The 23723-nt window shown below is 43.2% G+C and overlaps 1 protein-coding gene across 3 annotated transcripts; it reads left to right on the top strand.

Moving 5' to 3' along the window:
• Nucleotides 1-1548: 1548 nt before the first annotated feature.
• Nucleotides 1549-21899, top strand: golgb1 (golgin B1). 3 transcript variants are annotated; one of them, XM_011491207.3, is made up of 20 exons: nucleotides 1549-1638; nucleotides 3104-3182; nucleotides 3972-4163; nucleotides 4227-4334; nucleotides 4428-4592; nucleotides 4692-4808; nucleotides 6269-6382; nucleotides 6481-7141; nucleotides 7214-7290; nucleotides 8405-8462; nucleotides 10499-15419; nucleotides 15497-15908; nucleotides 16563-16796; nucleotides 16874-17701; nucleotides 17775-17968; nucleotides 18050-18209; nucleotides 19565-19659; nucleotides 19741-19812; nucleotides 20692-20782; nucleotides 21117-21899. In XM_011491207.3, exons 2-20 carry the CDS (start codon nucleotides 3114-3116, stop codon nucleotides 21252-21254), a joined length of 8706 nt encoding a protein of 2901 aa, XP_011489509.1. In that variant the 5' UTR covers nucleotides 1549-1638; nucleotides 3104-3113; the 3' UTR covers nucleotides 21255-21899. The 3 variants fall into 3 exon arrangements, with proteins under 3 accessions (XP_011489509.1, XP_020569803.1, XP_011489508.1); XM_020714144.2 differs by having other exon boundaries at nucleotides 4425-4592; nucleotides 7214-7281; XM_011491206.3 differs by having other exon boundaries at nucleotides 4425-4592.
• Nucleotides 21900-23723: the final 1824 nt, after the last annotated feature.

Raw genomic sequence — 23723 nt, 5'->3', positions numbered from 1 at the left:
ATATTTGTGCGGGATTAGACCGCTATAAATGCATGTGTGGCTCAGATTAAACACATTTCTCTGCAGGAAAACTAACACATAATGTGTGCCAAGTAAAGTGACCAAAAACATAGATAGTAAATAACTAAAACTGACACTAAACATACGTTTACCTCAGTTACTGGCCATAAACAGAAATATTAGTGTTCAGAAATCCACAGGAAAAGTCAATATAGAGGGTCTCTATCTATAAAGTTCCTTGTATCTTCTAGTGTAAACCTTAAGCTATAGTGCAATGATGTTATTTAGAACCATATTTCAATCTGTTTTGGATAAACCTGTGACACTTAAAATTTATGATGAAGAGTAGGATTTGCCATAAAATCCTAAGGATTTTTTCCTTTTTAATGGGTACACAAATGATGTGAATGCATACAATAAACAAGTGACTACAAGTCCCACTCCAATCATAGTGTGATCTAGTTTCAAAGCGTTGCCAGTGTTTTTTTTAATTTATTTTTTATTATGATGTTTTTAGCCAACTTTTTTTTTTAAATGTGTTGTTTTCTGGGACGTAATTTTTTGCAGCAGTAGTTCATTAGAAATTTGCCCCCCTCCCTGTTACTGAGAGCGCTCTATTTCCAACGAGCTCACAGCCCCCTTACAAGCCCAACATTACATTACTGGTACCACAAAAATGGGGAGGAATTTTGGAGCTACCCGGTGCAAATGGATGCATCAGAATGGAGCGGAGCAGGGAACCTGTGGCCCGTCCAGCATAGTTCTACATCACAAATACCTTCTTTTTCATTCAGTATTTTTTTCATCTGCTCCTGATTCACATTGATTTGAATAAAGCAATGTTCAAAATGTCATTTCTGGGTTAATTTTCGTAATATAGGTCCTCCATCATCAAAAAAATGCCACAAGAATATGTTAAAAACACACAAAAACATGATTTTCATCGGAATAGTACTTTAAGATTTTAGAAATATAAAAAAATGAGCGTTTTCCTTACTAAAGTAGGGCATTTTTTCTGGCTTAATTTCATAAGTTCAATGTTTTCCAGTTCCTTCTTGAGGGATTTCATTTCATTTGGATAAAATTGATGGGGAAAAAGTCACTGCGGTTGCTTGTCAGAGTCTGGAGTCATCTCCCTGGCTCCAGCAGCCGCACGCCTCCTCTGGCCTCTCTGCAGGTGTCTGTAGATAAAGTCAAAAGCTGAGGCGGTGTAGTGTGTAAACGTGGTGGTCCACTTGATTGCACCCACTATACATTCCACAAAACGACCAACACATACAGCAAAAACTGTAGTGTAGTGAGCCAGCAGGAGGATGTTCTTCCCCAGCTGCTTGCCCTGGTTGATGATCTGGTTGACTCTTTGGTCACGCACTGCCATTTAAGAAAAAGAAATCCTCTCTGACAGAAAAGAAAAAAAGATTTTGTCTGTACGGGGATTTAAAGCGATATTTAGGCAGACACTCCCTAAAAAAGGAGTCGACGCTTTAAATTTGCTGACGGTTCCTTACGGGTCTCGGCTGTCCAATCAGGGCGAAGGAAGTTTTGTTTCCGGGATTGTTTGGTGATGTGGCTCTGAAATCCATCCGACGATAAGGAATATTAAATCCAGACTTTTCTACTTCAGCAGCATCCGCACAGGTCAGTCAAATGCCATTTTCTTCTTAAATGCACCACCAACTGTAGCGTAAATTCAGCTGTCTTTCCGGGAAAAGGGACAACTCTGCAGCTTTTTTTCTAGGACGTTGCTCTTATTTACCTTTTCTCAGCGTTAGCTAGCCAAGCAGCCTCTGCTAACTTACTGTGTGTTGGAAATAGCAAGCACGATAAAAAGCGGGCGTTTCCCAGGAGTCTCCTGTTTACGTGACGGTCCAGCCATCCTAACGTCGAAAACTTTCATTTTGTTTTAGAAAAGCTAGCTATAATCTTTGCTGCTCACCACCAGAGTGACGCAGACTCAGTAGACAGCAGTGTTGGTTCGGTGAGCTTCGGCTCTGTCCGTGGTGGTCCGGACATCACAAAAGGAGGGGCTGCCTGCTACTTTATTCTGAAATTCAAATGTTGTCTAACAAACCTGCACGTTTTTGACCATCTTTAACTTAAAATAAAATGCACGAAGGGAAGGAAGAATTCAAAAATTATTCAAACTAATTTCCTATAGAATAAACAGTTTTTTTTAATCAAACATAAAATTTAGTTTCTAATGTTTCCTGTCATTCCTATGGTTGTTAATGTTCAAATGTGTTTTTTAAAAATATTTTTCTAAAAAAAAAAAAATTAGAAAAAGCAAATAAAATGTTAAAAAAATAAAATAACATGTGGCCTGGACGGGCTCCGGCAGCCCCGTGACCCCGAATAGGTCAAAGAGGTTTAGGGTATAACTACACTATGAAAAAAATTGTTGTTTCTGTTTTATTTAGTCAGGAATAAACTTTGAACTCCAGTCCATAAAACGTCTTCCTCTTCCTGGCTGCTTGCATAGGAAAATAACATTTCTCAGAGGTCTGCTTGTATTTACACTCTAAAAGGACGCATTGTTCTAGGTCAGTCTGAAATTGCGTTAGTAAAATGTACTTTCCAGATTATAATTTTGAATAATCGCTATTAATTTGGCTTCAAGCCAGAGAACTTTGAAGGGACTTAGACTTTAGAGATGGAAAATAATATTTGTAATTGGAAAAGAGTTTAAAACAAAATAAACAAAATTTGACAGATGGTTAATTTGCAACAAATAAACAGTTCAGTCCTAAAAAACATATAGATAATTTGCAATCATAAAAAAAACACACCATCATTTGGTCATTAACAACAATAAATAACAGCTCATTTTTATTAAAACTACTGCATGTGTCATTAAATAAATGTGCAATTAGAAAAGTGTGTTAAAACTGTTGAAACAAGCATACTTTTAATAAATACACTATACATCTCAAGAACACAAGTTCAATACGAAGTTTCTGCAGCTGCAGTTTAAACATTTGTTTAAACTATTTATTATGGTCAGATAAAAACAGTTCTTGATAGGATTTAGTGTAGATCTAGCAGTACAGATATGATTTAAATGTTGAATAATTGTGTCTTAAATAAATGTGTCTTTTGTCTTTAGTGTCGTCTTGATGCTCAGCCGTCTGGCTAATGTCCTCCAGGAGCTCTCTGGGGAGGAGGACCCAGATGGAGAACAGCAGGTGTTTTTTAATTGTACAGATTTGCAAATAATTATAAATTATTTTATTGCAGTAACTTACAAACTATTACTGCTTCTTTTGCCGCTTTATTTTCTTATTTTTTCTTTGTATGTGAAATAATTTCTTTTAGCTTCTCTTTCATCAGCAACTCAAAATAGTAATTCATTTAAATTTCTTTGATATTTTCTAATTTTCTGACATATTACTTAGTTTTTTTTTTTTTTTTATCCTTAACAAATGTTTTATTGTATTTGTCCCTCTTTGCAAAAGTAAACACAGCAGGTCCGGGAACAGAAACACCATAAATGTTGTAGAATTTCCTCTTTAACGCAGCTCTGCCATCTTTTTTTTCATGTTAAATATAATAGCTCTATTGTTTGGCTTGTGTTTGGTCTTCCAGCAGGTTAAAAATCATGCACAGATTCAGTTCTTCAGTTCTATAACTTTGCATATTTATAAATATGTCACCTTGTTCTTTTAAATTGCGCTTTATAAAACGGTTTGATGGATTTATCTCCTACTTGATGTGTAAACAATGGACTGTACTTACAAATTGTTATTGTTTATGCAATAAAAAGTAGAGTAGTTCGATAAAAGAAATGTATTTTTTTTATGATATTGTTTTTAAAAAAAAAAGACTTCCAATACTAACTTTATGTGTAATCAGAAACAAACTCCAGCTGTACACATCCCATATCTCCAGATATTTACATCTAAATTTGAAACATGTCAGGTTAGAGTGTTTGTTTTTTTCCTAAAAATTGTGCCATTTCTTGTCTACTTGCACAGGACGTGCTAGCGCCTCTTCCCCCTCCGGCTGAGGGCCAGGCTCCGATGGAGTCTGAGGTACCAGAGGACGCCATGGAGAGGCTGGCCCACCTGGAGCAACTGGTGGTCCAGCTGAAGGGGCTCGTCCGAGACAAAGACGCACAGCTCGTGCTGAAGGACGCGGAGCTGAGCAGCAAAGATGCTCAACTCAAGGTAGCAATCTGAAGAATGTGTCCTTTCTGACTCAGCCTGGGTATAAGTTTGATTTGTTCGCAGAACGAGAAAGAAGAAGCCGAGGCCCGTTTCACTAAACTCAAACTCCAGGCCAAGGCGAAGATGGCCTCACTTACCAAACAGATAACTGAGCTGAAAGGACAAGCAGCTGTGAGTTTAAGTCCCAGATTTTCTGCCATCCTTTAGGGATAAAAATACCTAAATAACCTTAAATTTGATGTTGTACTTGTTTTGTCCCAGCAGAGCCCAGACAGTTCATTCACAGAAGCTGGTGCTGCACTCGAGGAGGAGCTTCAAAACCTGAGGAAGAGGCTGAGTGAGGAGGAGGCTCAGAGCAGGCAGCTGAAGGAGCAACTCCATGCTGCTGAGCAGCTGCTCCAGGAGAAGGAGTCGAACCATGCTCAGCAGGTAACCACGCCTATTCTTAATTACTCCAAAACCTGAACATGTGAGATGGAAGGACAATAGTTTGTCTAAAATACTCCTGCTGAACGTTTCTGTCTACAGCTGCAGGTCCTGCAGACTGTGGTGTGTGAGAAAGACGTTCGTTTCCAAGAGCAGATTCAGAAACACGAAGAGGAGCTGCTGAGGCTCACAAACCAGACGCAGAACCAGATGCAGCAGGTATCAATTACTATTTTGTGAAAAAAGATTAAATATATTTTATCATTATTAACTAATCCCAATAATTTAGATTGAATATTTTTAAAAGAAGATTTTTATTTTTTTTATTTTATCTTTGAATTGAAACCCATGAACTCAGGTATTATTAACTTACATGAAATCATTTAAAATACTTAAATTTCACCAAAAAAAGAAAAACAAAACAGAAAATTGAACTCAGAGCGGCGTTGTGTGGCCCACAGGTGCCACCCACCCTCGCCACCCCTTTTGACCCGCCCTCACTGGCTGAGCGGCTTCTTCAAGCCCCTCACTCTCCCCTTCTGTGTCTACCTCCATGGTCAGAGCTGCATGTAATCAATTCAAAACATCAACTATTTTTGTTGCTTTTATCTCCATAGCAACCATTTTATTTTTTGGTCGCCGGGCGGTGACGAACAGATCTTTGTCATTTTTAGAAGAATCGACAAAAGTAAACTTTTGGGTTTCCTTGACAACGGAGGATGTTTGTTAACAACGCCCACATTCCTAATATGTTCAAAGCGTATATCATTTCATTCAGCTTGAACCAGGGATCCATTTATTTAATTGTTTCATTATTCTGGTAAAAAAAATATGCGAGCAACAGGGAAACTCCACCTCTGTGAGCCCGCCACACTGACGCTGTTCAAAATATATAAACTTTATTACCAACAGTTTTTGCCAAGCAGCTTCCCAATGATACTCAAGGAGTTAAGAGGCGATAGATCAAAATCCCTTAGAAGAGATTCGAGTTTTAGGTTGTACTAAAGGTGATTATTTAGGTAATTTCAAGGTGGCGGCCTCTTCACCACGCCCAAAATTCCTTTTCACCAGGTGTGTGCAAATTTTGGTCAGTTTTTGAGGATGTGGTAGGGGCAAAATTTTTGCTCAAAGGTGCAGTAAGAAAGAAGAATTGCGAAAACAATCAGGTCCCTGCAGTCCAGGACTCCAGCAGGACAGAATGAGATTCAAAATTGTTAAAATAGTGGAGATAAATTTGGTTTTGTACCTTTTTAAATGGGAGTTTCCTTAAACTGTAATGACACTGTTTTGTTTGCTGATCTGTATCCAGAAAGAAAGGATGGACCGGATATCTGCATTCAAATAAATATGTAACTAACCACAGCTTTCATTAAGATGTCAGAGAACTCTGACCTTAAAAGGAATTGAGAAGGGTTGAACCTGACCATTGAAAGCATTTTGACAAAACTGAATGAGAAGAAATTGTAATTCTGGATTTATTTACTATAGTTTGGCCTTTATTGGAGCTGGTCAGAAAAATTTTGACTAAAGATTTACTAAAGTTCTTCTTTTTCTGCCTTAAATTGTACACACAATATTTTATTTTAAGAAGATGCAAATTATTGAATAAGTCCTTTTGACTTCATGTAGTTCTAAGCTTCTAAGTGGGACACATGTTGACCCTCTTTGACCCGTTTCAGACTCTGCAGGCGACTCAGCAAAGGTGCCACGAGCTGGAGGAGGCTTTAAACTCTCGGTCTCAGGAGCTGGAAATGCTGCAGCATGAAGTGAGCAGCGCTGATCAGCAGAAACAGGTACAAATTCTGTTAGATTAGTGATCTGTTGAGAAGACCTACCCACTAATGCTTCAAATAGCTGCTGAAGGCACTCTTCTGTGGCTCTTTCTCCTCAGATCTTGACGGCTCAGTTCCGGCAGATGGAGCAGGAGCTCGCTGAGGCCGTCAGGCAGAGAGCGGAGGACCGGCAGCAGTGGGCTGAGCAGGCCAGCAAAGCAGATGCAGACCTGGCAGAGCTGAGAGCCAGACTGGAGGGCCATGAGAGTGAGCTGAAGTCTCTGAGAGAAGCTGGTCATGAGGCTCTGGAGAAGGAAAAGATGGAGGTTTCTAGACTGGAAGCAGATCTGACTCTGTCGAAGGAGGCTGAGCTGGCAGCCATCCAGGCTCACAGAGAAGCTTCGGAGAGACACGAGGCGGAAAAAGCTCGATTGGAAGGCCAGCTCGCCTCACTGCAAGAGTCTGCGGCGGTCGGCGGGCGGCAGGACGCTTTAGAGAAGGAGAAGTCCGACGTTGAACAGCTTGAGAAGGAGCTGGTTGTCCTCAGGGAGGAGCGGGAGGCCATGCAAAGTAAGAGTGAGATCCTTGATGAGATTTGGAGACATCTGCGCTGTCTTGCTCTGGACAGCGAGGCAGAAGAAACCCCGACCCCCGCTGACCCGTCTGTGCTGCTGGACGCCGTCCGGTCCGTGGAGACGCAGCTGACGAGGCTCAGAGATGAATGCAGTGATAAAACCAAACAGTGTGCTCAGGTGATCCAAACCATGGAAACCATTAAAGGTTTGATTCTAGAGCAGCAACATGATTACTGTTAGTCTTTATGCGACGTGTGAATTGATCGTCTGATTTCAGCACAACTGGACGAAAAAACCTCTGAGCAGGAGGAGGCGTCTGCCAGGATACAGGAGCTGGAGCAACAGGTTGTAACTGTAAGTCTTTGTTGATTTATAGAGCTGAGAGCAAATAAACTATTGAGAAAAATGTCTCTGGAAATTCTCAGCTGGTATTTTCCCCTACCAGTGAAACTTTACACTTATGTCCTGTTTTGTTAGACGTGTGTCACTTCTTATTGGACCTACATTTGGATTGAATTTCATTTTCACAGATGGTAGACCACACATGTGGGTAACACAGCCCTTTTCTTTGTTGTTTCTAGTACAAAAGGCCTAATTTTTTGCTGATTTCTTTTAATTATTTTTTAAGTATTGCCAAAAAAATTATTTGGAAAGCAAGAAACTTCCAACAATTACATATTTGCATCCGATGATGAAGAGATAATCATAAAAAATGTGTCTTATTTAAAAAAAATCAAACTTCTCAATTGATCTTGCAATTAAAAATTTCAATCTAAATATATTTGTTTGTTTTTAGCCATAAAATTATTGCAAATTGTGTCCAAAAAAACCAACAAACCCCATTGTTTATAAGATAAAAATGTACTTTGGATTTAGGCTGCAGATTTGAATATTGACCAACATCCAGACTTACAGGAGTTCTTTTGAGACTAAAACTTAATTTTACTAATTTTGTCCTAATTTTTTTTACACTTTAACCTCTGTTGCACTTCATTTTTATATATTTTAATAATCCTAAATATTAGAAGTTTGGGTACTTTTATAGCACTTCAGCGTCAGCCGGGGTTTGCAATGTGAAACTGTGTTAATAGATGGGTAGCTTTTACCCCGCAGAACTGGTTCAGGGTCAGTCTTTAGTCTGGACAGAAGACCTTTTCCCGTCTCAGACAAGGCGCCGTCTGTCTGTTATCACGCAGCGCCGCAGACAGAGAGACAGACATGATCCCGTCTGTGTGATGAAATCTAATCCATTCTGCGGCGAGCTGACCTTCCCCCTCACAGACGCTGCTGATTGATTTAACCTGAGAGAGCGGCAGAGACCCCTTTAGGTCACTTTCATAAACCCCGTTTTATTGTTTTACAAGCCTTTATCCCAGATTTATCAAAAAAAAAAAAGTATGTTTTAAGAAATTCTTTTCTTTAATATTTGTGAAAACATGAGTTTAATAACCATTTTTCCCCCACTTAGGTAACCAAAGAAAAAGATGCTCCTGAACCATCAGAGAATTCATCTGAAACTGAAAAAGGTACGAGCTGAAGGGAAAGTTTATATTTATTTATTTATTTTTATTTATTTTCTGTATGTTGTGCGATTCCCCCCCCCCCCAAGTTCAAGTTTGATCGGATTTTAAATTGTTTCCAGTGGTCCTTTAATTATGAATATGCCGTATTTGCCAAAATTAAAATAAACCTGCGTTTTCTAGGACAAAGTTTTGCAGGGCAGCAGTAGTTCATTTGGAATTTACCTAAGTTGTGGGCTTGACTGTTAGTGTGGAATAAGCCCACCCCCTTCCCATCATGCATCTGTTGATGTGATTTCCCGCTAGCTTACAGCTCCTCACAGCCCCAATCAAACGATAGCAGTGACACAAAAAAAGCAATATTGGAGCCATTCAACCGTACAGTTTTGAGCCAAATGTCAGCTCAGACGAGAAAAACAAAGACCTACATGGATCTATTTGTGTACAAGTGGATGCATCGGAGTGAAACTTGTGGCTTGCCGTAGTAACTTGTACTTGCGCTCAGACATGCGGTCACCGCTTCCATGTACCGATGAGGCTAAAGACTCGACAGTAGCTCCTCCCACACCCGTCTGGAGTCAAGTTTATGAACACGTTAGGACAAACGTCAAGCAGGATATTTGATGCACGAGTTCATGTCGGCATAAACAGTGAGGTCAATAAGTATTTGATTACCCTGTGATTTAGCAAGTTTCTAAATCAGTGGCACCTGTTTGAGGTCGTTAGCTTGCATAAAGGCACCTGTGCAGCCCACAATCAGTCAGAAGTCTAACTACCAACATGGGCAAAACCAAAGAGCTGTCAAATCACACAAGAGACAAAATTGTAGACCTTCACAAAGCTGGAAGTGGCTACGGGGCAATTGCCAAGCAGCTTGGTGAGAAAAGAACAACTGTTGGAGCAACTGTCAGAAAATGGAAGAGGCTAATGATGACTGTCAATGTCCCTCGGACTGGGGCCTCGTGGGGTATCGATGATGCTAAGGAAGGTGAAGAATCAGCCCAGGACTACACGGGAGGAGCTGGTCAATGACCTGAAGAGAGCTGGGACCACCATTTCCAAGGCTACTATAAGTAATGCATTAAAACGTCATGGTTTAAAATCATGTATCGCATGGAAGGTTCCCCGTTTGCCAATGACCATCTTGATGATCCAGAGGAGTCATGGGAGAAAGTCTTGTGGTCAGATGAGACCAAAATAGAACTTTTTGATCTTAACTCCATTCGGCGTGTTTGGAGGAGGAAGAAGGAGGAGCATTATCCCAAGAACACCATACCTACAGTGAAGCACGGGGGTGGAAGCTTCATGCTCTGGGGGTGTTTTTCTGCACAGGGGACAGGACGACTGCACTGTATTAAGGAGAGGATGAACGGGGCTCTGGATTGTGAGATATTGGGCATAAAACCTCCTTACCTCAGTCAGAGCGTTGAAGATGGGTCGTGGCTGGGTCTTTCAGCATGACAATGACCCGAATAACACAGCCAAGAAAACCAAGGAGTGGCTCCGTAAGAAGCATATCAAGGTTCTGGAGTGGCCAAGCCAGTCTCCAGACCTAAATCCAATAGAGAATCTTTGGAGGGCGCTGAAACTCCGTGTTGCTCAGCAACAGCCCCGAACCCTGACAGATCTAGAGAAGATCTGTATGGAGGAGTGGGCCAAAATCCCTGCTGCAGTGTGTAGAAACCTAGTGAAGAACTACAGAACCGTTTGACCTCTGTAATTGTTAACAAAGGCTTCTGTACCAAATATTAAAGTTGTTTAACTCAAGTGATCAAATACTTATTTGTCACAGTAATATACAAATAAATTGTTTTAAAAAATCGTACAACGTGATTTCTGAATGTTTCTTCAGATTCTCTCTCTCCCTGTGGAAATGCACCTATGGGGAAAATTTTAGACCCCTCCATGTTTTCTAAGTGGGAGAACTTGCTAAATCACAGGGTGATCAAATACTTATTGACCTCACTGTATGTCAAGAATCTTTGTGTGTTTGTATGTTTTCTTTCTTTCAAAATAATTTTCCTCTTTGCTTCCATTCACAGAACACACACTGGCATTAGAGCGGCAGCTTTTAGAGAAGGACCTTGAACTGGCGGCCTTACGAGAATCCCTAACGGAGGCTTTGAAGCACAGCTCCGGTCAGGCTGCATCCGAGGAAAACTGCACTCGGAGCTGCGATCAGGATCCAGCTGCTGAAACGGCTGAGGACTCTGCTGCCATTCCCGGTTTAATGGAAGACGCTCAAGAAGAGGAGACCACACTGGTTGCCGAAAACACCTCTGTCGTTTTCCTTTCTGCTGCTAACGAGAGCAGCCCAGAGCTGATCGGACCCCAGTCCGAGTCCCCAGGAGAATCTAAAGGCACATCATCGGACGAGATGGTTGCCAGTAGTGATTCAGAAGTTGCCCACAGCAGCTGGACTCTCCTGGAGGCTCTGAATCAAGACGGAGGTCAGGAGTGGCCCTCTGGGATTCAGGACTTTGGCCAGTCGTGGGTGGCAACAACTGATGAGCATGAGGCCTCCACAGTCCAAACTCAGTCCACCTCCGTCCTTATCAATGAGACTGTTCAGGTTCATGAAGCTCAGCAGAGTTCCTCCTCCACTGAGGCCTCAGAGCCCTCAGGCCTCTTTGCTCAGGCCTTAGCTGAGGAGCTGCAGAAGAGGTATGGTGAACTTCTGCTTGAGCTGGAGAAGCTCAGAGAAGCTGCAGCCAAATCCCAGCAGAAAATCCTGATTCTCGAGGAGGAGACGCAGTCTCTTTATGCTGCCAAGGAAGAAGCTCAGACTCAAGCCAGTAACTTTGCAAAGGAGCTGGAGGCGTTCAGGGAGCAGGCGGAAAAGCACACTCAGGAAAGAAACTCTGCAGAGGAGAAACACAGTACAGAAATGCAGCGTTTAGAAGAACAGACAAATATTTTAAGGAGCGAAAGTGAAACCAGGGATGAGAAGATTCAAGTTTTACAGGCAGATCTGGAGGCGACCCATCAAGCTCTGGCTGAGCAGCAGGGTCAGACCAGGATGCTCAGCGCTCAACTGGAGGACAGGGAGCTTCTCTCATCTGAGCTAGAGAGGAGGCTTCAGGAGATGGAAAACAGAGGGATGGAATTTTCCCAAACTGCTGAGTCTGTGCTGAGGAAAGACTTGGAGATCCAGGAGTTACAGCATCTCCTCAATGAGAAGGAGAAGGAAGTGACAGAGCTTAGAGACAGCATATCTGCCAAACTCCTTCAAGCTGAAGAAGAGAAGATCCAGGTCCATGTGGAAGTCGGTAAACTGATGGAGAGGATTGTGGAACTTGAGAAGGTCAGAGAAGAGAACGCTTGTGAAAATGATGAGCTGCTTGGTTTAAGAAAGCAGAAAGAGGAGCTGGAAACCCAGCTGACTAACATGAAGAAGAAGTTGCAGGCGGCGCTTGTGCAACGCAAAGAGCTCATGAAGAAGGTTGCTGATTTGGAAAACGAGGCCAAAACATTGAAAGAAAAGGATGAAATGGTTACTGGAGGAACTCCTGTGAGTATCCCTCAAGCGCAGGAAGCTAAAGGACATGAGGTCCAGGAAATGGAGGCCAAAGTTACAGAACTCACCGAGGCTCTAAGGCTAAAAGAGGAAGCGGTTGAGGTTCTGGAGCAGAAAATCGTCCAGCAGGATCAAGTTTTGGCCGAGATGCTTGCTCAAAACGGGAAGCTAAGTCAAGAAGTTCAAAACCTCCAGAAGATCGACTCCTCTTCTGACTCCACCGCCTTGCAATCTCAAGTGGCCTCTCTTGAAGCAGAGTGTGAAAGTCTTCAGAAGAAGGTTCAGGACGCTCAAGAGTCTCGCAAAGAAACGATACGTAAAGCCAAAGAGAAAGACAGACACCACCGCGAACAGCTGAAGCAGCAGAAGGAGGAGTACAGCGAGCTCGCGCAGCGCTTTGAGGCGCAGAGCGGCGAGCAAGACGTTCTCCTCACCAAGCTGAAAGAACTAGAAGAAAGAGTGGGCTCTGAGGGAGAAGGAGCCAAGGAAGTGGACAAAAGCTCGGAGAAACCTGCCTTGAACGATTGGGCTCAGGAGGACTGGGTGGACTTTTCAACATCTGAGACAGACTCTTCAAAACAACGAGCAAGCGATCCAGACCGGCAACCTTTAGAGCCATCTGGCTCTTCAGGAGTGGAAGAGCGCGTGGAAGCTCTCAAAGAGGAGATCCAGGCCGTGCGAACGTCAAACACTGAGCTGGAGATGAAGCTGCAGGAAACGCAAACCAGTTTGTCGATGAAGGAGACGGAAATACTGGAACTTAGCCGAGATCTGCAGATGCTGAGGGAGAAAGAAAGACAGATCGACGAACTCTCTGAAGAAATCAACGATCTCAGAGAAAAGTATCATCAGGCCGAGTCTTATGCAGAAACCCTCAAAGCGGAGATGGAGGCTGCAGCTGAAACCTCTGCAGAATCCTCCATCACATCTCTTCAGGCGGATGTGGAAAACTTGAAGCAGTTTCTGGACAACAAAAACCAAGAGATAATAGATCTAAGCCAGCAGCTCGCCGAGCAGAACTCGCTCATCCACTCCATGCAGGACGTGGTGTCTCAAAAGGATCAGCTCATCACCTCCTTGCAGGAGGAGCTGAAGGCCGAGCTGGAAAAGTCCCAAATGTTGGAGGCTGAGCTGCCGCAGAAACAAGAGGACAGCGAGTTGAAACTTCAGCAGCTTCAGCGAAAGTTTCAGGCGGCTCTGATCTCTCGGAAAGAAGCCCTCAAAGAAAACAAAACCCTCAAGGAGCAGCTGGCTTCATCTGAGAAGACCGTGGAGGAGCTGAAGCAGAAAATCCGCTCAGCCGAAGAGGAACTGGAGAAGGTACGAGCTGAAAGAGATCGACTGATCGACGAGGTGGACCGGGCTTTACTGGAGAACCAAAGTCTGGGATCTTCGTGTGAGAGCCTGAAGCTGCTCATGGAAGGTTTCATCAGCGAGAAAGATGCGTGTAAGAAAGAAGCAGATCTGGCGAAGGAAGAGGCTGCGAGGATATGCAGAGAGTGGGAGGAGAAGGTTCATGGCATGAAGGAGGACTACGAGACTCTGCTCAAGTCTTACGAAAATGTGAGCGACGAAGCAGAACGGGTGAGAAAAGTCCTGGAGTCGGCCAGGCAAGAGAGACAGGAGCTGTCTGCTAAGGTCAGAACGCATGAAGCTGCGAGGCAGGAAGCCGAAAGGCAGGCGGAGGAAGCGCAGAAGGAGGTGGACACGGTGAAAGACAAAATGAGAAAGTTTGCAAAAACAAAGCAGCAGAAAATCCTGGAATTGGAGGAAGAGAATGAGAGACTCAGAGAGATGCAGGAAAAGCCCGAAACAAGGCAAAAAGACAAAGATGAACTTCTGAAAGAGGAGGTGGAGGCTTTGAAAGCTCAGTTGGAGGCTGCTGTGGTAGACAGAGACTCTTTAGAGCAACAGGTTGGAGACCTGAGAAAACAACTAAGGGAAATGGAGGAAACGCACGAGAACGCTCTCACATCTGCAGCAGCTGATAAGGGAGCTGTCAGTGCACAGCAGTCTGATGCACTGATGACAGCCGAGCCTGCTCAGAGTCGATATGAAGACGGACCTCAAGGAGAAACTGAAGAAAACCAAACCTCTGCAGCAGAAACACAATCCCGACCTGAAGAGGAAACTGCAGAAGCTGCTGATAAAAGTTTATTAGAAAGTAAAATAAAAGAGATCGAGGCAGCCTTCGACGCAGAAAAGAAACTGTGGGAGGAACGGGAGGCGGAGCTTAAAGCGGAACTGTTGTCTATTGAACGGGAGCTTGAGGAGAGCAAAGATAGGGAGAACCTCGTTGCCTCCTCAGAGCAGAGCTTTGAGGAGCGAGAAAAGAGTCTAACTGAAGAGGCTTCCAGGAGAGAAGCCCATTTTAAAGAACTCATCAGTGGGATTGAAGCCGAAAAGGACAACCTGGAGGAGCGTCTCATGAACCAGCTGGCTCAGCTGAACGGGAGCATCGCCGACTACCAACAAGAAGCAGCCAAAAACTGCCAGCGCCTCAGCCAGCTGCAGCAGGAGGTGGAGAGGCTGGAGGGGGAGAGAGCTGAGCTGGAAGCCGAGGCGCAGACTGAGAGAGACCGAGCCAGCAGACTGGAGGAGGACGTGAGGCAGGCCCAGCGGCAGAGAGCTGAAGCCGAGGCCGAGTCCGGTAAGCAGAGAGAGCTGGAGCAGCAGCTGCGCTCCGCTCAAAGGGTCAAGGAAGGCAGTCAGAGCCGAACCCGGCAGCTGGAGGAGCTGCTGAGGGAGAAGCAGCTGGAGGTCCGGCAGCTGCAGAAGGACAGCATCCAGTACCAGGAGAGGATCAGCGAGCTCTTCAGAGAGGTTAAAGCGCTCAAGCTCGGCCACGATGAACTCCTCAGCAAACTAGGGGAATCCCAGACGGAGTTTTCTAAATCTGCAGAGGACCTGGCAAGAACTGAAGCTGAGCTGGTGAACTGTAAATCCCAACTAGCTGAAGCTCAGAAACAAGCAAGCGAATCTTTAGCTGCTAAAATATCTGCCGAGCAGAGCATCCAGCAGAGAGAGGCCATCCTGAAAGCAGAGGCAGAACAAACCCTGGACTCTGTGAGGTTCCGATTGGGAGCGGAACTGAAGGAGATGGAGCTGAGACTGGAGGAGGCCTTCACAGAGAAGGAGAGGGAGGAAGAGGCTACCCTGCAAGCCCGAGCGATGGCTGAGGAGGCGGAGAAGCGGGCCCAGGAGATGCAAGCTCGCCTGGGAGAATCTCTAGCCAGGTTGGCTGCCTTTTCCCGCAGCATGTCCTCCCTGCAGGATGACAGAGACAGAGTCCTGGACGAGGCAAAGCAGTGGGAGACTCGGTTTAACTCTGCTCTGCAGACTAAAGAGGCTGAAGTTCGTAAAGCTGAAACACGAGCGAAGGAGCTTTCAGATCAGCTTCAGAAAGAGGTCGTTCTAAAACAAGAGCTCGAGGCAACAGTGAGCAGGTAAAAGACTCTGTGTTGCAGAAATATCCAACGTCATTTTTTTAAGATCATAAACTGAACCTATTTTTTGCTTTCAGATTGGAGAAATCAGAGACAGAGTGGCAGCAGAGACTGGATGAACAGAACAGAAAAGTTAAAGAGCTCCAAGCTGCACTAGAGGATGAAAAGAGGAATCTTGAAGACACTGAGGCAGAGCTTCAAGCTGCACAAAGTGAGGTGCACGTCCTGAAGAATGACTTGGAGAGTCTGCATCAGAGAAGTCTGGCTCTGGAAGAAGCTGTAAGTCAACTTCAGGGCACAGTGGATCTAGGCAGGACCGAGCTGCAGGAGAGGGAGGTAGAAGAGCGACGGCTCTGTCTGAATGTGGAGCAGCTAGAGACGGACCTGCGGTCGTCCAAGGCCCTGACGGAGAGCCTGCAGGCCGAGCTGCACCAGATGGAGGAGAGAGTTGTAGAAATGCTGGGAGAAAGGGAGCAAGCAGTCGCACAGGTATTAAGATTTTTTATGCTTCTTAGTCACACCTGTCCTCAGGGTGGATGAGACCAACCCTGCCCGGTCTATCCCTTTTCCTTTGCTAAGAATTTACATGCTCTCACGTTAGCATACAGCCCCCCACAAACATTAGCGGTGCAACAAAAATGGCGAGCAATATTGGAGCTGTCTAACCGTAGTTTTGATCGAGCTCAAACGAGGAAAAACAATGACAGGTCTAGTCGATGTGGACCTGTCAGAATGGATCAGTGCAGGGAGCTTGTGGCCGGCTCACATATTTCTTTACATCAGAAATATGCTGTTATTTTTTCATCTGCTTCTGATTCCCAACGATTTAAATAAAGAAATGCAGTCTTAATTCTTTATTTATGTCCTTCATCATCAGAAAAATGCCACAAAAACACGTGAAAAACACCAAAATAGGATTTTCATCTGAATGTGTCTTTTAAACGTAAGTAAGGGTTAATAAGTAAGTGGTTAACACCCGCCCCTCTGTTACGATGCCATCGCTCCTCTCTGTGAGCCTCCACAGGCCAAAAAACCTCAAAACCCGCAGGGGTCAACCCCCCCAGTGCATGTGACTAAGACTTTAATGAAAGTTGTGGCAAAAATGATCCATGTCTCATTTATTAAATGTAATTCATTTCTAAGGCGGCGGAGGAAGCTAGAAAAGAGGCTGACAGCAGGGCGCACCAAGCTGAGGAAGAGCTGCAGCAAAGACGAGGAGAAGTTCGAGATCTGGAGGAACGAGTTCGAATAGCAGAAGAAGAAAGCAGCAGCAGAAAAGCCAAACTGGACTCGTTTGTGAAGGCCATGAGCTCATTGCAGGATGACAGAGATCGAGTCCTCAGCACGTATAAGCAGCTGGAGGAGAAGCACCTGCAGGTAGTTTACAAACCTCTGCTGCGGAGCACGTGCAGAGGATGATCCAGCTTCAAAATGACGTCTCTGCTGTGTTGTAGGTGATGATGGAGAAGGATGGTTTGATCCAGGAGGCTGCAAGTGAGAACAACAGCCTCAAGGAGGAGCTGCGCTCTCTGCTGGCCCAGAGAGATGACCTGTATGCCGAGAAGGCCAAGCTGTCTGCTCAGCTTCACGGTTACCGGGATGAGCTCAACCAAGTTCTAAGTATGAAGGACTCGCAACACAAACAGCTTCTGGCAGCCCAGAAGGAGCGCATCGCATCTTTGGAGAAGGAGCGCAAGGAGCTGGAAGATCAGCTGCAGAGCCTCAGCAGAGCCAAAGAGGCAGAGGAGGAAGCGGTACAGAAAGTGGAGGCTGAGACTCTCAGTCAGGCAGTCTCTCAGGTCATGGATGCTCCTGGAGCAGAGGTGGAGAAGCTGAGGGAGCAGCTGCAGGCGGCAACAGCGCAGGTCCAGTCTCTGGAAGAGCAGCTGCTCAGCGAGAGAGAACAGTACGAGAGCCGGGGCAAAGAGCTGGCTGAGCTCCGCTGGGAGGAGGGGGTGATGCGCACCGAGTCGGAGAGCGCTCAGGAGAGGGTAGCGGAGCTGGCTCGTGACCTGCTGGCTGTGGAGCGGCGGCTGCTGGAGGAGACGGAGACCACAAAGCAGCTGAGAGCGGAGAAGCAGGCGTTCACCAAAGCCATGGCGTCTCTTCAGGACAGCAGGGACCAAGCGGTGAACAAGGTCCAGGAACTCAGCCTGAAACTGGAGGACATGAGCAAGGCCAGTGGGCAGCCGGCCAGCAGCAGCAGCCCTGGAGGGACCGCTGGGGAGGTGTGGGGGCTGAAGAACGCTCTGCAAGCCCTGCAGAACGACAGAGAGAGACTGGTGAGGAAAAGTCATGAACCTTCTCTGCTTCCTGGCATTTGCAGTCTTTGAATTTGATTCTTCTTTTGTGCAGCTGGAGCAACTTGAAGCACAAGAAGGTGAGCTGAAGAAGCAGAAGGCTGAGCTGTCTCGACTGGGAGCAGGAGAGCTGATAAAAGTGGGTCAAGAGCTTTTTGAGGAGAAGAAGAAGAACCAGCAGATGCTGGAAGTCCTAGCACAGCTGGAGAACGTGATGGACACGAACAAACAGGAAGTGGAGACACTCAGGTAGAAGCAGAAGGAGATTCATTTACTTGATCATACTTTTTAAAAAGTACTTAGTTGAGTTCTAATCTGTTTCTTCTTGAGGCTGGAGCGCGACGACCTGCTGGCTCAAGCAGAGCAGCTGAAGCAGCAGACGGTCACCACTCTGTCAGAGAGAGACCAGCAGCTGCGCCAGCTCACTGCCATGCTGGAAGACGCTCAGGCCCAAAGGCCGAAGCTCCAGCAGGAATCGTACCAGAGACAGGTTAGGCGTCGGACCCTTTTCACATGAATTCAAACCTTTTTATAGGTGTTGCATTTCATCGAGTGGGAAGTGGCTAAAGGAGCTTGTGGCTGACGGCGTGTTTTCAAACTGCCTTTTTTTTCTTCCTGCGGCTGATTCACAACGATTTGAAAAAGGAAATATTCAGAAATGCAACTTTAAGATTAACTTTCTTAATAGATGTCCTCCATCATCAGTAAAATGCTCCAAGCAAATGTTAAAAAAAACCACCAAAAACAGAATTCTCATCAGTGGATCTTGAAATAGCTGTTGATTGTTTGCTTTTAGATCGTCGTTGAAGCATCAAATAATACTTGACAGCAACATGTTGTTCATCTCCCAAGCTCAAACAAAACAATTGAAGGTCATTTTGTGGTTTAGGGCTGTGATTTTATGCTAAACCTCAGAGTTGCATCTCAGTCTCAGATGCAGAGACTTGGGGTATGGGACTTTTGAACAATCTTTGTTTTATTTTATATTTGGAATGCAGAAATACCAACTGTCTGTCTTTGTCCTCGCAATTTTATTTAAATAGTTAAATGACAATTGGGACCATATCTATATTTTTTAAGACATTATACTTGACCTTGCAAATCAGAATTCAAGAGCATCTATACCATGCTGTAAAATATGAATGAAAATTTGAATTAAACCACATAACATTTAGATGGGGTCTAAGGAAGGTATAAAACATAAAATGTGTTTGAATTTTTTATTTCTTTTGTAAAAATGCTCTAAATATTTAGGCATATTTTGGGTTTTACACTGATCCAGGGTCCAGGATCCGTTTTTGAAGTGCCCTTCTCATGATCCAGAACTCTAGTCTTTGTGATTGGTGTATGTAAAAACTTATTTTTTATTTATTTTTTACTTAAAGCTTCATCTATGACCTGAATCAAAAATGGCAATTTATTTTATTTCCCTGAAGCAGCAGAGCTTTACACATTATGATGCTCCCACCACCATGTTTCACTGTAGACTCTGTTTTCTGTTCTAGATTCAAACTTTTATGGAATCTAGCTTTTACAGTTTAAAGCAGTAATTATTTGCATTACTTATCCCTTATTTAAACTCACTCTAGGTCAAAGAGTGCTGATTGATTACTATTTGAAACACTTCATCTGTTAAGTTTTAAAACAATAAAAGTTTGATCTTTATCATCAGTTTACACATTTTTTTTTGGAAGTCTTCATTTAATATGGTTAAAAAGTGGTCTGGTTTTTTTTTTTTTTTTGTATTGCAAAAATGTGAAAGATGTTTTGTTTCATTTTTAGGCATTTGTAATTAATTATTTATGCCTTTTTCCAGCATTACTTAAATCTTACAATTTCTCAAAGGGCACGGAGGAAGTGGACAGCGCTCCCGGCGCCCCCCAGCAGCGCAGCAGCCTGCAGGACGGCTACATGGCTGAGGTCAAAGAGCTACAGCGACGGTACAGTCTCTTTTTAAAGCTTACGAGAAACCTTCAAATGAAAATACATTCATAAATTGACTTTTTAAACTCTTGAATCAGCCTAGAGGAAGAGACTCAGCAGAGGATTGTGGTTGAGGAGCAGCTGATGGTAACCCAGGATCAACTAAAGCGGTATGAAGTGACTTTTCTGTTGTGTTGTCGCCGAACGCGATTGTGTCGCATCTGCTGCCTCTCTTTTGACGTGCATCAAGTTTACTGCTCGAAGCCTTGATGCACCGGCCACGCAGCAACCGCCAACGTTTTTCTGTACTTCATTTGCGCAAGTCGCTTGGGTTTTTTTGTTTCGGGGAGCCCTACAGAGGGGCCAACAAGCACTTTGCCTCTAGAACCTCCCCCCGGTCCACTTTACAATCAGTCGAATCCTGGGCAGCGACACTCGCTCCATCCTCTTCCTCTACTCGCCAAGCTTAGTCACCGAGTGGAGGTGCAAAAACACTTATTGCAGGCAGAACCGTTTTGGTACCTACACCCGATACTGTAGGGCTAAGGCGAGGTGCACCCTGGACAGACCTGTCCAGGGTGCACCTCGCCTTAGTCCTACAGTATCCAAGACCATCTCCAGCTATTCTGCAGCCCCAGTGGGTTAAGAAAATGGCTGTTCATCGAGCAGCCATATTGGATTAATTTTTATACCCTTTGTGACTGAAAACGCTGCGTGCCCAAAGCTGAGTCCCTGATTGGTTGATGCGTCCCGTCAACCACGCCGCATGACCTCAGATCGCGTCTGACTTAGCATGGAAACTCGATGCCCCTGACGCGCGAACCGCCTCCGGTAAGAATGCAGCATTAGTGTCCAACATGAAGTTTGTGGTACATTGAATTCTATTTCCAAAGTTTCTCTTTCTAAAATATTTTAACCCTGATGCTAAAGTACTTGTGTGTGTACATGTATTGCATCTGAGTACTTCATGCATCCCTTTTTTAGCATTGACTTATGGGTTCAATAAGTCAAAATTGACATTTCATACCCGCTCCTGTCTGTTTTTACAGTCACAGTCAGGCGGCGTGGCATTCTGCTCAGGAGGGGGATCTCTCAGAGACGGCCGTTTTCATCGAGCCTCCGGAAGGAGCCGTCACTCGGGTGAGTCAACCAAGAGGTTGATTAACAGATTAGCTGTTGGTGCAGAGCAACCCCGCCCCTTTCCCCTCCCCTTTTCTGTGGAGCAGGGACCTTGTAGCCCGCCCAATGTATTTTCCATGTCACAAATAAGCTCTATTTAAACTGGCATTTTTTCGTCTGCGCCTGATTCACAACCATGTAATAAAAAAATAATAATACTCAAAAGCAATTTAAAACTTAATTTCATTGATATTTTCTCTCCATCACAAGAGAAATGTCACAACAAAAAAAACACAGTTTTTATTGGAGTCTTAGAATCTGAAGACGTAAGAGCTAAACGTTTTTCGTTTCGCAGATCCGGCGAGGAGGTCCTGGTTTAAAGCGGATGTTCCGGGCGACATTCTGCTCGCGCCACCGTACTCCACTGCTGCTCGGCATCTATCTGCTCACCGTGCACGTGGTGCTGCTCCTGTGTCTGGGTGGATACCTCTAAAATCCAACAATAAAAAAAAAAAAACATCATTTATACTGTTACGGCAGCGGGAAGGCTGTTCTGCATATAAACACTTGCACTTTACAGAACTTTTCATCCAAAGTGTACAGATTTATAGACAAAGCTGCTGTTTTAAATCTCTGGTGATTGGCATGTGGAGGATTTGGTCAGAAGGGACAACGTTTTACTCTGAATTCTAATAAACACATCTTAAATGGGAAATGGACAATAATAAGCAAACGTTTTGGACAATGGTGGTCCTTGTGTGCCTTTAGACAGAACCGTTACCACATATGAAAAACAAATGTATGCATTTTTGGGGAGTATGCAGTGTCAACAATGGAATATGTACTTTTTTTTATGTTTCGCTTTGGTGTACTTTAAACGGTTTCTAATAGAAGTTTCTGAGTAGCCTCTCAAAATGTAAAGGCCCAAAAAAACCTGATTTATTTTGGGACAGAGTGACTAAAAGGTGACATGAGATTTTCTGAGCCGTTTTTTGTTCTAGGTCCACCAAAAAGCTGATACACTTTTGCTCCAAAGCTTTTGTCTAAATCTTTGAGGTTCTGTTTCTGAGTTTCCTGCCAGTTCCTGCAAAAACGCAGAACAATCATTCTCATTCCTGTAATTTCCTTCTTTCCCCCTTTAAAAAAATTATAAAAACTAACAGATATTTTTTTAAATATCCTTGCAGGCCCTGTGTCTGTTTACATAAATTCTTTGTAAAAAAAAGTCAAGACTACTGTTTTCTTCTATCGCCAACATCGTATTTAACACAATGGAGCGTTAATTATTTTGCCAATTATCTTTTTAGTGCGTTCCATGTTCCATTATTGATTAGTTATGTTTAGAAATTCACCATATCACAAAAAACTGGTTGAAAGACTGCTTATAATAACTCATGTGAAATGATGGGGGACCAGACTTGAGTATTACAAATCTTTATTTGCTGGGAAATGAAAAATGGGAAGTTTTGCATACTCCTGAATCTGTTTGTGAAAATTATTGAAATATGATGTAATTCAGGGGGGGGGGGGGTGTTGCTGCCTTTTTTCCCCTCAAATGCACATATTGTTACTGATTGAAAATAACACTAGTATGACTTTCTGGAAAATGAGGGTGATGTTTGTATGTGAACGTACTCAAAGCTTTTATTAAAATATGTTTCAATTCTGTTTTCTTGTTAAAAATGTTTTGTTCTCACAACGGTTTAAATTCCATTATTTTTATTTATTTATCACCAGTTAATAGTATTCTTTATTCATAGGCCCTAATTTTGATAAAGAAAATAGTTATTAGCTGGCTGTTTACTGGGTGTAGATAACAAATGTGTTTTTTTTTGTTGTTGTAAATGATTGACGTTTGTTAATGCTGGAATTAAAAAAAAAATCAAAATTTAAACTTTAGTATTTGACATAAAAATATCAATATTCGCATATAGCCTAAATGTCAGTACTGAATTGTTTTTTGACACATTAATTGACACATTTAAACATATTTAATATTTGTTTTCCCATGTTAATTATTTACATACATAAGATTAAAGCGAACATGAGTATATTGTTAAAACTGTAGCTTTATCTGAATTTATGGTCATTTATATGGACTACGAAGAAATTTTAATTCCCAGTTTTTTTTTCTGCAGTGTTTTTCTGTCAAATGTTTGAAAGCTGGAACGTATTGAGGCCCTAAGTATTTAGGGTTTATGTTTATCCTGACATCATTTTGTCATCTAATCCAGGAGCAACTGATGACAGCAGAAATTTTCCGTAAGTAATATTTTTTGTAAACAGACACCCACACGAGCTTGATTGACCTGAAATTTGACACAATCTTCGGCCTTTTGCCTTTTACCACTTAGTAATAAACAACGTCTGATGTTTTAGCTGTATTTAAATAAAGTTTTAAAATTCCTTTAGTACAGTGGCCTTGAGGTGATTTATTGACATTTTTTAACTTTAGGCCACCGTACTTTTGTCCTAATTTAGACATTTTTTTTTTACTTGGGCAGCATTTTTATGTTTTATTCATATTCAAAAATAAGTTCATTCTTTAAAAACATTTTTTAACCGGTATTCTTTTACTTGTAGATGTTTCCTGTTTTATTTTAATACACGACAAAAAATAGAGCGAAGATTACTCGTTTTTTAATTGAATTAACACGCTTCCATATTTATGTACTTTTACTGCTTTTTTATATCAACATAGCACTTTAATCGTTCGATTGAAAAGAGATTTGTAAATATAATTTGGGCTATCAAAAAAAAACTTCGCGCTTTGCTTCTTCCGGTTTTGCTAAAATTCCCAGGACACCTAAACGCAGCGTGGCTTTAATTTTAAAATGTCTTTTGTGAAACATATACCTATTTGATACAAGTAAAGATTCCATTAAAGTGCATATATAGTTTTAGTTGGCATGTAGAAAAGATCTATTTATTTTTTTCTACCAATGAGGGGTCTTTTATTTTC

The sequence above is a fragment of the Oryzias latipes genome, chromosome 23 (genome assembly GCF_002234675.1).
Source record: "Oryzias latipes chromosome 23, ASM223467v1".
NCBI lineage: Eukaryota > Metazoa > Chordata > Actinopteri > Beloniformes > Adrianichthyidae > Oryzias > Oryzias latipes.
This window is presented reverse-complemented; position numbering and strand designations above follow the sequence as displayed.

What these genes read in the sequence shown, in the direction of transcription:
- golgb1 (XM_011491206.3), top strand. Translation starts at nt 3,114, where the DNA reads ATGCTCAGCCGTCTGGCTAATGTCCTCCAGGAGCTCTCTGGGGAGGAG. An exon ending in AGAACGACAGAGAGAGACTG is followed by an intron (nt 17,702 to 17,774) that starts GTGAGGAAAAGT and finishes TCTTTTGTGCAG; the next exon opens with CTGGAGCAACTTGAAGCACA. An exon ending in CGGAAGGAGCCGTCACTCGG is followed by an intron (nt 20,783 to 21,116) that starts GTGAGTCAACCA and finishes TTCGTTTCGCAG; the next exon opens with ATCCGGCGAGGAGGTCCTGG.